Source organism: Chionomys nivalis, chromosome 9, assembly GCF_950005125.1.
Source record: "Chionomys nivalis chromosome 9, mChiNiv1.1, whole genome shotgun sequence".
Lineage (NCBI taxonomy): Eukaryota > Metazoa > Chordata > Mammalia > Rodentia > Cricetidae > Chionomys > Chionomys nivalis.
In genome coordinates this window covers 70736357-70749568 of record NC_080094.1, presented here as the reverse complement: position 1 = coordinate 70749568, position 13212 = coordinate 70736357, and the positions used below count along the sequence as shown (strand labels likewise).

The 13212-nt window shown below is 41.9% G+C and overlaps 1 protein-coding gene across 1 annotated transcript in view; it reads right to left on the bottom strand.

Moving 5' to 3' along the window:
- Positions 1–11780, bottom strand: part of Caprin1 (cell cycle associated protein 1) — a 34373-nt gene extending 22593 nt beyond the window's left edge. The window contains exons 1-2 of the mRNA XM_057780439.1: positions 11618–11780; positions 10897–11106 (exon numbers count right to left, since the gene is read on the bottom strand). Coding sequence (XP_057636422.1) covers positions 10897–11106 — 210 coding nt within the window. The 5' untranslated portion in view covers positions 11618–11780. The remainder of the gene's footprint in view (positions 1–10896; positions 11107–11617) is intronic.
- Positions 11781–13212: the final 1432 nt, after the last annotated feature.

Below are 13212 nucleotides of genomic sequence, written 5' to 3'. Positions count from 1 at the left end.
TACCAAATTAAAAAAAAAAAAATTATTAGTAAAACAAACGAAGTGACTGTAATAGTTTCTTCTTAGCATTACATAGGTTATTCTGTAACTGTTAACACTTTCTAATATAAAAGTACCCCCTGGGACTAGCTATTTTATCAGCATATGTAACACAGAATCACTGCTAAGACATAGAATTGAATCACCACGCAAAGATGAGCTAGAAAGGAACTCTGTTCACTATTTCATACAACCAAATCTCTACAATGAAAAGATTTTGTTTTTCTAAGTCAGTAAGTCCTAAAATGTAACCCTCAAAACCAGCAACATCATCCAGGGAAACTTTTAGAAATTCAAAATCTTTGTACCAACCTCCATGTTGGGGTCCAACAATCTGCATTTTATCATGCTCTCTGTGACTCTGTACATAGCTAAGTTTAAGATCCATATAGGTCAAACACAGAGTAATTCCCGTGTTAAAAGTATGTCCAGCAGAGCCCAGAAATTTTAATTTATGAAAACAAGTTGCTAAAAGGTTCAACTATAAACAATTCAGAAAATTAAATGGTTTGGTTTCTAGACCAACTATAATCTAACCCAGCAACCACTGCATAAGAAAAATTATTCATTCATGGTCTGAATACTTGTTAAGATTTGCATCTGAAATTCATCCCCCAAAGCATACACCATGGTCCCAAAGCAGGAGTATCCCAAGACAAGACTTTTGGAAGTGACTAGATGAGTAGTAATTAATCCTCACCAATAAATACTAGTCTATTGATAGGTTTACAACCTGACAGGTAATAGAAACTTGCCAAGTGTCTTGTCCCCAGCCCCTTCCTCTTTTTTGTTTCCCAGCTACCATAGCAGCTTTATTCCAGGTTGTGTTCCTCATTCAGATGAAGACAGACCGAAACTGTGAGCCAAAGTAAACCTGTCTTCCTTTGATTTTTTTCACGTATTTCAAAATAACCACAGAAAGCTTACTCACATTGAATTACTACCACCTTTTACTGAAAAATAGTGCTCCTGTTAAATCTTAGTCAGAAACTAAGACCCCAAAAGTTAAAAGTGGTGTATAATTTAATTCAGTAATGAACTTGTACTAGACAGAAAGCCTCAACAGTCTACTGTTATATTACAAAACAGTTTGCCACACTAGTAAAGTTAAACTGCTAAGTAGCTTTTGGTGAAGGAAAGTGATGCCATTACTCCACTGCCCAACACCACCAGTGAGCAGTACCTTAAAGATAAGATAGCTTTCAAACAAACTAGAGACAAATGGCACTATCTTAAGAGCTTTTGCTCTTATTTTTTACTTCCAATTCAAATTAAGTTCAACTAGAAATTTATGCATTTGGGTTTAAATTCCACATTATAAATTGGTTAACAAATTTAGGCTATACCAACAAGTAAAACATAAAATAACAAAGGGACAAAGATAAAGGGCAATAGATTTGTTCTTCCCTTCTTCCAGAACATGGCCGTCTAACAGAGTGATAAAAACAACTACTCATCCTAAGCACAAAACGCTGTAAGCCTTTCTCCCCTGCAAAATGGAGCTCTACTCACAGCATAAAGAGGTATCTTCATTAGAAAGCCTATCATAATATTAAATAACACTAATCTGTCCCTCATGTCTTGAAACACTTGTGAAATTCAAGTTAGGGTTTCTTCTTCAACTACTACATATAGTAAACTGTATTAAAATTTTTCATTTATAGGACCATATGAGGAAGATAAAAACCAGGGCATTTCCCAAAATAACAAATCTTTTAAGAGAAGGCATGCAGTAGAAGTATGACTAGATTCAAAGGTCAAAGACTTTAACCAGATGTTAGAGAAATAACTGTACCAAGTGCTATTCTGGCCCATTCTAACTCCAGTTTCTTTGTTCTTTCAAGAGTCAGCAGTACTACATGAAATTTTAACTATGAGATAGAAGTAAAATAACTTGTCATAATAAATCCCAGAAAAATCATGTGTACCTCAACAGCCCATCATTTAGGTCACTACATTTCATTTCTGCCTCTGCCTATACTGCTGCTTCCTTTTTCCGACCTGCGATTATGAGGAGTAGCAGTGAATCTTAAGCTTCCATCCTTCCCAGAGTTCTGTATTGCCTTCAAAGTCCCTTTACTGACATAGGCTTCTAAAAGCAATACAGAAAGGTGGGTATCTGTGACAGATGTACTCCCAAACATTACTATTATAGCCAACAATTCCCACTACAGAAACCATCTTTAATTTTTTAAATTTCTGTTTTATGTGTATGGGTGTTTATATGCATGTAGGTATGGGCACCGTATGTAACCTGGTGCAGTGGGGTCAGAAGAGGGACTTAGACCCCTGGGAACAGAATTACAAATGGTAGGTCATAAGCAAGGGCAGCACATGCTCTTAACTGCTGAGCCACCCCAAAGAAAACATTTTTAATTATGCATTTTCAAAGAAATCCAAATGTGAAACTCCAAAATACTAAAATTATTCAGCTGTAACTAGTCCCAGGAAGACAACACCTGAAAAACTGTGCTACTCAGGGAACAGCAGGCAACTCCTGTTCTTAACTAATGAAGACTCTAACCTGAGACAGATAAAAGTGAAGCCTAAAATAAAAAAAAAAAAAGCACCTAGCTATCTATATTTTATGTTCCCAAGTCAAATAAATCCAGTAATACTTTTAAACCCATAAATCCAGACACAGGAAGGTAGAGATTTCTCTTTTCCTTAACTTTATTAGTGATTTCTCCAGATACTATTTCAAGTTACTAAGGCCTCCATTCCCCACGTCATCACCTAGAGAAATGCCACTTCTGACTGTCTAAGCAATGGGCAGCTACTTCCTAGTCACTCTCCACTGAGAATTAGTAGCTGGTAAAATTCGTAAAAGCAGCAAAAATTGTCAGTTTTTCAGATAATAGTGGAGAAAACACGTACAACTCAGAAGATCTGTAACAGTTCTCTTCAAATGCTGAAGGCCTGTTCATGTAGCATTAGTCTGCCCTAAACAAAAAAGTATTAAGAGTGTAAGAGGAAGGTATTTCTCGGTATTTATTAGATGTCATCTAATCTCATTCTATTTTTTTTTCAAACAGGTTATATATACAAAAGTTTTATTTCACAACTTAAAAAGATAATCCTGCAAAACCCTTACTCACTGTCCATGCAGAAATGGAAGCAACTGACCCTGGTAAGAAAAAGAAAATTTAGTCAGAGTTCCAACACCATCTACTTTGATCACACTCTTACAAAATCTGAAGCTGGGCTAGAGATGAAGCACACTGAAGCTTAGTGTGCTTTTGCCTGGTATGTCAAAGGCCGAGTTCCATCCTCAGTAGACCACCTAAAAGTCAAAAGCTGAAAGTTGAAAAATATAATGATCACAAGGTTTTGGGTTTTGTTATTTTGTTGGTTCTTTTTTAGTACTTAGAACTATTTGCTGTTTTGTTTAACAAAGTTATTCAAAAAGGTGAATCTACACACTGAAAAACACAGTAGCAGGCTGGCCTCAAACTCAAAGATCCATCCTCATGCTGGGATTAAAGGTGTGTACAGTTTGTCACAGCCAGAACCTGGAAACAACCTAAATGCCCCTGGACTGAAGAATGGATAAATAAAATGTGGTACACTTACACAATGGAGTACTACACAGCAGAAAAAAATAATGACAGCTTGAATTTTGCAGGAAAATGGATAGAGCTAGAAAACATTATTTTGAGTGAGATAACCCAGACACAGAAAGATAACTATCACATGTACTCACTCACTCTACGTGGTTTTCAAACATAAAGCAAAGAAAACCACCCTACAAACCACAATTCTAGAGACCTTAGACAACAATGCAAAAACCAAGAGAGACTTACATAGATCTCTGTGAATTTCTAAAAACTGATTTATTTTTATTTTGTATTCATTGGTGTTTTGCCTGCAAGTTTGTTTGTATGAGAATGTCAGAGCCCCTGGAATTGTAATTACACACAGGTGTGATCTGCCACATAGGTGCTGGGAATTGAGCCTACGTCCTCTGGAAGAACAGTCAGTGTTCTTAAACCTAATCTAATTCTCCCTCCTACCCAAGGAATTATGAATTTAACACTATTCAGAAAGTCTTCTTTCTCCCATACTTTTCCACACATGCTGTATAAAGAGCACTGGCATAGCTGGTGGGAGAATGCAGGTAATTCTGAGCTGAATTTTGTTTTTGTAACTCCTCTCACTCTTTAACTGCATGCACATTATGTAGTGGAGGACATATACTAGAGACACTATAGGTGCTCAGAATCTAAGAACTAAGATGAAGAGTTGTATCTGCTCAAATTTTCCTGGTTTACAACAGTTCAAGATTGAGACTGGCAAATATATATATATACCCGAGCCTACCAAGATAAAAAACTTAAAATTTTTTAAGAGTTTTATTTCAACTGGGCATGTGGAACATACCTGTTATCTCTAGCACTTAAGCAGAGACAGCAGGGAGCCAAGAGTTCAAGGTCATCCTTCTAATTTGAGGCCAGCCTTGACTACATTAAATCATTTGCAAAGATCTGGCAAAATGGATGAGTCAGTAAAGGCACCACATCTGATGACCTGAGTTCCATTCACAGGATCTACATAGGAAAGAAAACCACCCCCAAAGTTTTCTGACCTCCACAAGCACACTGACATGTGTGCTCTAGAGTATGCGTGTATACACATACAAATAAACTCAGTTTAAAATTTGAGGTTAGATTCAATTATAACAATGTCCCAATACGCAACAATGGGGTTCAGCACCCCATTACAAGGACAATTTACAAAGCTCAGCAATGTAACATTAAGGTCTAACAACAAAGAAAAGTTATTTTCTTGCATACTATACTTTTCATCTTTGGAATTATTTTTTTGAGACAAGACCTATGTAGCCCTGCCTCTGCCCCGAAAATGCTAGTATTAAAGGCATGTGCCACTACATCCAACTGCATGTTGGCCTTTAAAAAAATAACTAGGAACTAGAGAAATGGCTCAGCAGTTAAGAAAGCCTCCTCCTCTTACAGGACTTAGATACTGTTCCCATTGCCCACACAACAATTCACAACCACATAAACACACAAATACACTCAAGCATAAACATTAAGCTACAAAAAGAATCCCAGCATAATTCATATTATGCTGTGAAAACTGCCAGAGACAACATCAAGATAGACACATCAATAAACAGACAGCCCAGCTCAGTGGTGCACACCTTTAATCCAAGCACTTGGGAGTTGAAGACAGATCTCTCTGAGGATAGCCTGGTCTACATAGCAAGTTCCTGATCTACAGAGCAGGTTCTAGGACAGTGCGAGCCTATCTCAAAAGGGGGAAGAAGGCATTGAAGAGGTGGTTCAACTGTTAAGAGCACTTGTTGCTATTGAGAAAGGTAAGGTTCCATTCCCAGCACCCACATGATACATCACAACCAGTTGTTAATTCCATTTCCTCAGCAGGTTCTATATAAACATGGTACATTCAAATACATTTAGAAAAGCATTCGTATACACAAAATAAACTTTAAAACGTTTTAAAGAATTTGAAGCAAAAGGGCTTATTTAGTTCTCCAGGATAATTACCATGAACAATTAGGTTGAACATCATTATGAATTCTAACTATCTCAATGAATTTAATGATAGTAAATCACATTCAAACTTGAATCATTCTATTTGTTTTTCCATAAAATGAATTGGCTTCAATTCTAAGGTGGCTTTAAGCTCTAAAAGAAGTTTAAGGTTCTGGAACAACATGGTAATAAAATTAGAGTCAATCAGTCATGACAAAATGCTTTAACCAACTAAATATTTCACTAATCTGAAAAGATGAGACAGTGCTAATCTTTCATCTAGTCCTCAAAATAAATTTAACAATTGTTTACTTAAAATTTAACAAATTACATATGTTTTTATTTCACCTTTTCAAGACAGGGTCTCTCATATACTTCTGGCTGTCCTGGAAGTCAATATGTAGACCAGGCTGGCCTCAGCTTCCACAATTTATATTCTCAATCTATATATAACACAAAATGTATTCTTATTCACGTAAGTATCCTGAAGGAAAATACTTCGGCCAAGTAATCTATCATTTAGTCTATCATTTTTACAACACTCATGATTCTGTTCTCACCCAACAACCATGGTGGAGGGGAGGTAGATGACACATGAAAGAGCTAAGAACCAATTATACATCATAACTTTCCCCCTTGGTAAGATGAATTCAAAACCTTGTGTGGTGGTTTAATCCCAGTACTCAGGAAGCAGGGGCAAGTGGTTCTCTAAGCTCCAGGACAGCCTGATCTAAACAGCAAATTCCAGGACAACCAGAGTTACTTAAAGACCCTATCTCAAAAAACAAGCTTGCTCCCAAATTAAGCATCATAACTTTTTTTCTAAGAACACAAAATCAAGTAACTTTAGTCTCTGCATTGCAGATGAATAGATCTTGCAAATCAATGCAGAAGCTAATTCACCAGAAATCTGAAAATTACATTCTCCCAGGAAAAAAATTCTTATCTATAAAAGTTTAAAGAATGAGTATCTGTCAAAACAGCATACACCCTGCACAGCAGATGCATCAAAGATTCTAAGAGACACTGCAGATCTAGAAAAGTTTTTCTTATTTTGTTTTCTCAACCCTTCTCTGCAGCTTTGGAACCTGTCCTTTGGTCGCTTTGTAGACCAGGTTGGCCTCAAACTTGAACTCTGCCTCCCAAGTACTGGGATTAAAGGCATGCATGCACCACCACCGCCCAGCTTAGTTTCACTATTTTTAATGAACAATATTAGCTATAAAGATATAACATGCATAAAGCAGTGGTTCTCAACCTTCCTAAAGCTGCAAACCCTTTAGTACAGTTCCTCATGAGTGGAGACCCCCAACCATACTATTTTCACTGCTACTTCATAACTGTAATTTTGCTACTGTTAGGAGCTGTAATGTAAATATCTGTTTCCCAAGGATCTTATGTGACCCCTCAGAAGGGCTAGCCAACAGCCTCCCAGGGGTTGTGACTCTCAGATTGAAACGTACTGCTTTAGAGAATGGTGTAAAAATATACTTTTCCTTATCAATTTTGGTTACAAATCATTTTTTAAAGCAAAAGAATGCTAACCTTTCACCTAGCAGAACTGCCAGTTGTTTTAAATGCCATCTATTAAAAACATCCCTCACATCCAAACTCATTACATCTTTTTTTTTTTTTTAAAAGACAGGGTTTCTCTGTAGCTTTCGAGCCTGTCCTAGAGATAGCTCTTGTAGACCAAGCTGGCCTTGAACTCAGAGATCAGTCTGCCTCTGCCTCTGCCTCTGCTGGGATTAAAGGTGTGTGCCACCACTGCCTGGCCAAACTGATTACATCTTAAACTATCAGATGAGTGTCTCTTAAAATTCAAACTTTGTTTCCAAACATCTTATATAGTCTAAGACCCAGTTCTGTACTAAGAGGAAACTAGGCAATAAGTCCCTCAACTCAGTATTTGTACTTTGTTTAAATCAAATTTCTAAGGATTTTACGTTTGTATTTGATATTATATATGTACTTTGTATTCTATATTATAAATGTACTTTTATTGTTCAACATTGATATACTTATTATTAGCCCAAACTTTAAAAATGACTAAGACATTTATTAGGCTGAATTACATAATATTTCACCAATGGTAAGCATTCTCACTGGACAGAGAATAACTTTCCTCTGATGGCAGAAATTAATGAAATGAACAAAAAATTTACGTTTTCTTAAATGAAATAAAATTGTTTCAGGTCTCAGGTTTAAACTGATACTACATTATCTACTGGTAACTTTTGTTAAGATACCTTCTTGGTCTAGCAGGTTGTAGTATGAACAGATAACAAATATAAATTGCTAAATTAAAAAAAATATGGCTATTGCATTAGTTTCTAAAGACATATTATAACAGATTCATAGAGTAAACCCTACTTTAGGTCCATTACAAATTACAAATGCTCAATCCTGCCAGGCACTTGGGAAGCAGAAACAGGTCAATCTCTGTGAGTTTGAGGCCAGCCTAAGGGGCAAGTTTCAAGATAGTTAGGGCTACACAGAGAAGATCCATCTCCAAACAACAAACAAACAAAACAAAAGAAAACAACAAAAAACCCACAGTCATTGCAAAGTTCTCACAGGACAAATCATCCAGTAATAAAAAGAAAAGTAAAAACCAGATGTGTTTATGTTAGTACAAAATCCAATGACTCCAATGCCTTAAGCATCTGTGGCCATTAAAAACACATCAATAGTCTAATGAGTAGCTCAGTCTGTGGATTATAATCTTTTCAGTGATATTTAGCTAACAAAACACTGAGAACAAAAAAAAAAAAACTGATACAAAATATTTTTATGTAATTGTTAAATCATTAGGTTATCTGAGTCTATAATATCTTTAACAATAATTACATTACTTTTTTGAGGCAGCGTTTTGAGACAGCCCCTGGCTGTCTTGTAATTCACTCTGTAGACCAGAATGGGTCTGCCTGCCTCTGTTTCCTGAGTGCTGGGATTACAGGCATGCACCACCACGGTTCAGGTGATAGCAGCATTTCTCTGGTGGAAAGAATTCAAATATTTACACCTAAACATAGCTGGCCAGTCATGGTCCAAGCCTTCACAGGCCCTTTAATCAAGATTTCTGTGTCTTGTTTATCAAATCCCCTTAAACACCTAGTAAATACAATGACTGCTACTCACCATTGTTTTGTGGTTTTGTTTGTTTGTTTTTCAAGACAGGGTTTCTCTGTGTACCAGCCCTAGCTGTCCTAGAACTAACTGTGTTGATCAGGATGGCCTTGAACTCAAAGAGTTCCTACCTACCTCAGCCTCTTCTGGAATTAAAGGCTGGTGCCACCACCAACCAGGAGATCTCATTACAGATGGTTGTGAGCCACCATGTGGTGCTGAGAATTGAACTCTGGACCTCTGGAAGAGCAGTCAACACCCTTAACCTCTGAGCCATCTCTCCAGCCCCTCAGCATTGTTTTTTAATGAACATATTTAAAGATTTTACAGCCACTAACAGCTATACTTAAGAATATTACAACACTGAAGTTCATGTTGGTTTCTACACTAGAAGGCCAAAACTCCCCCAAACTGCACCAGCATTTTTGCTTGCTGCATTAAGAAACTTTAAGATGCCGGGCGATGGTGGCGCACGCCTTTAATCCCAGCACTTGGGAGGCAGAGGCAGGCGGATCTGAGTTCGAGACCAGCCTGGTCTACAGAGCTAGTTCCAGGACAGGCTCCAAAGCCACAGAGAAACCCTGTCTCGAAAAACCAAAAAAAAAAAAGAAACTTTAAGATGACTAGACTCAGTTTCACACAGGGCGGCAAAAACTCACATAGAAATTATCAAAAAATGCTGGCATACAATTCCATATTTGAATGTAGCTTATGATGCTTTCACTATTTTAACACATTTTCCAATTACTAAAAAAAAACCACAATATATAATAACAAAATAATTTTCAGAAGAGTTTGAGATCTCTAATGTATAATTCTCAATTTCAAATAAAGTCTGGGAAATTAAATTTTTTAAAAAGTAACAATCTTCAACACTGAGACAGAAAAGTAGCAATGGGGAATGTACTAAAAAGGGAAAGTCAGCAGATAAGTTATCAAGCTAAGACATAAAATGTCATGTTTTTTTCCAACTTCCTACAGCTCAGATTTAAGCCAATATTCCTCTTTCAATCCTACCCTGTGAATGACTAAATAAAAATCTTCACTGGAATTTTTCAAAATTGAAAATGTCCTGAAGATGGGCAGACACAAGGTATCAAAGTTACATTTTACCTACGGTAAAAGGCCAAGTAGGCCTAACAGTCCCAGGGGTAATTACCTCCGTTTTTACTGTACTACCCAACTACCCATCTGCTTGTCCTTTTCCACTACTTTTCTTAAGATAGACATTCACTTCTACCGAGACCCTTCAAATCAACTGTGTTGGTATACAGTCCTGCACTAAAAGCATAAAACAAAACGCTGACTTAAGTAATCTCACCGTGTGGCCCAGAATATCTAAATATTAAAGCCAAATACTGAGTGGGTGTGGCTCGGTTTTTTTTGGGGGGGGGGAGGCTAGGCGGGGCGGCTGCTAGGTCTCTGCCCTCCCCCTCTGCTTTCGCTTTGTGCTCACAATGCAGCTCCTGTACAGCATTTCCCTCTCCCGCAGCCGCCGCCATGTTAGATACTCCATGTGCCCAGAGACCCAGAGGCAGTCTACTCCAGTCTAATCTAGATCCACCCTCGAAGGCTTGCAATCGAAGATGGGCCCCCGGCCCCTTTAGTATGCTGCAGCAGCAACAAAACAAGTTAAAATTAAAAGTCGCTGCAAAAATAGAAAAAAAAAAAACAAAAAAAAAACCCTCGTGACCAGGCTGAGCTTAAGGTTCGGAGCACCCAGACAATCGAAACAAAGGGGGAAATGTAGGGAACCCATCAGAAGAGGGTGGGGGTACCCAAGTGAAGCCCGGCTCGAAACGGGCCTGATGGACCTGCGACCCTAGTTCAGGGCTGACACACATCTCTCCCTGGGAAGGGGGGACAGAGCCATTCCACCGGCCTCGAGTTGTGTTAAGGGGCAAACGCCACCGCTACAGGGCATGGGCCTCTCAAGTCCACGAGGCGATCGGCTGACCAGGCACTCGGTTTCTTCCCCGTGGCCTCCGCCGGATGGCCCGGCAAGGGGCCCCACCACCTAGGCAGCCCGTTACCGGGAGGTAAGGCCCGACGCGGCGTGATGTGAGTAACCGAGGCCTAGAGGCAGCGCCGCGTTCGGGTCAGGTGACAGGCACCTCCCCGAGGCGCCCGTTTTCTGGGCACTAAACTCCGTCCACCGCGGAGACAGGCGTGCCGGGGCCACAAGACCTCCCTCTCCGTTATCTCCTCGCACCTTTTTTTTCTCCAGGTTCCGAAGTTTCTTGTCGATTACCCCGAGAATCTGCTTCATGGCTTCGGTCTGGACCGCGCCGGTGCCGGTTGCCGGATGCTGAGAAGCCGGCGCAGCTGCACCGGCCGCCGCCTCACTCCCGGAGGGCCCGGACGGCGGCGGCGGTCCCGACGACTTGCTGCCGCTTCCGCTGTGGCTGGTGGCCGAGGGCATCTTTAGACCGAGAAGAGAGGAGAAAAAAGCGGGAGGGAAGGACAAGAGCAGCGAGTCAGGAGACGGACGGGGCGAGACGCGGGACAAAACGCGCAGCGGGCGGGAGGGAGGCTGCGCGCGTGGTGGGGGAGGGGGAGGCGCGCGCCGCCGGCAGGAAGGGGCCCGCGGGCACGCGCGCGACCCGCCAGCGGGGCGCCCGGACGCCTGCCCCTCCCCCTGCCCGCTCGCCCCGGGGCACCGAGCTCGCGCCGGGGGCGGGGCCTGGCACGGTCGCCGCCAACCGCCAGGGCAACGGTCCCCATCGGGTCGGGCGGCACCCGTTGCCTGGCGAGAGCGAGAGGGACAGAGGTCAGGGCCAGGGGTGGAGGAGGGCACTGGAGTGAGCGGGGTGGGGGTGGGGAGGGCAGGAGCGGGCCCCCGCCGCCGCTCGGGCCGCCCCGAAGGTAAAAAGGACACTCGGGCGCAGCGGCCCCTCTTCCCCTTCGGCGCCTTGGTCCGGGATGGCGCTCACCGTGCGCGCGCGGAGCCGCTGGACGTCTGGAGTGGGCAGCCGACGGGGGCAAGGGTGGCGCTGCGTTGCGAGCAGAGGCGTGCGCTCCGTGGGCGCAGACCGCTTCGCCCTGTCCCCGCTGCACTGAGCTGCTCCTAGTGGGACAAGAGCCGGCGCGGGAGGGACTTAGCCAGGCAGCGCTCGGATGGGGGGGGGGGCGGGGGCCTTCAAGCCGGTAGGGCTGCCCGACGTGAACGCCTGTCAGGAAAGATCGCCGGACCGCGTCCCCTCCTGGCCGGAGTCTCTTCGCCGGGGTCCTGCCGCTCTGCAGATCTGGACAGTACCTCCACAGAGGCCACTGCTGCCGTGATTTAAGGTTTTGAGTGGAATCTAAGCTCGGGTCCTTCAGGCAAAATCACTTGACACCCAAACGGGGACAATAGGTGTCAGGCAGCAGGCTCCGGAGCCGGGGATTGCCCCTTGCAGAGCCCTTATTTGGGGGTGATGGGGGTTGGGGGAGGCAAAAAGGTTCATGAAAGTAAGGGGTGCGTGGTGTGGGTGGTGCAATCCCAGCTTCAAGGATTCCATCTATATGAACAGCAAGCAAACACCCTAAAAAGGTCTGAAAGAAGACAAATAGCCACGTAACAGTCATCCAGTAACCTAGGCATTTTCTGCAGAATCCCTGGAAAATGAGCATCCTTAGAGACTTTTTGATGTTCTAAAATGTCCTAGATCATGTTTAAAGCCATCTTCACCTTCCCTGAGATAGATAACAAGTAGGCCTAAGGCCTGAGTTTCTCAGCTTTCACACTTTTTTTTTTAGATTTTACCCAAAACTTCAAAGACTATGCTAGATGGGGTTGGAAGTTTTCTATAAGAGAATTTTTCCGGGGGTTGGGAGGTGGGCAAAGCGAGGATGGACGATGAGTAGAAAATGAGTGCTCTAGAAAAATCTCCTATGAATATGATCTATGGAAAATTCAGTGTAGTGTTGTGTGACAACAGCAAATGACCAATTTATAAATTCCATGAAAAGATTTAGAAGAGGATTCTACCAAAGTTACTCTTCCCTGGTGATTAAAATGAATAATGCTGGCAGGCCGGTTTCCTGGAGAAACAAAAGCAGCCTGTGGCCTTGAGATAGTCCACTTAGCTGTAAAGTCTGTCATCTGTACATCTGAATATTTATTGGACATCTGATGTACTAGGGCTCTTCTGTAATAGGAATGGTGAACAAAACTACAGACTGGATACGGAGTTTGCAGGGAATGGCGTGCACAAGTAACAGGAAAATGAAGGAAGGCAAAGGTGGCCAGTCAGAGCCGTCCTGGGTACTCATGAGCAAGGACTGAAAGAAGAGACTTTTATAAAACTAAAGGGAGCATCATTTACCAGGACCTAACAGGAACCTCACATGGGCACACCTGCCTTTAATACCAGCAGTGGGGTGGTAGAGACAGGTAGGCCTCTGTGAGTTGAAGACTAGCCTCGTCTACACAGTGAGTTCCAGCCCAAGCAAGAGCTGCATAATGAGATCCAGTCAAGGAAAAAAATCCAAATGGCTTCCACAAGACTAGAGCAAGGAGTGGGAAATAGACATAGAAGGGGCCCGA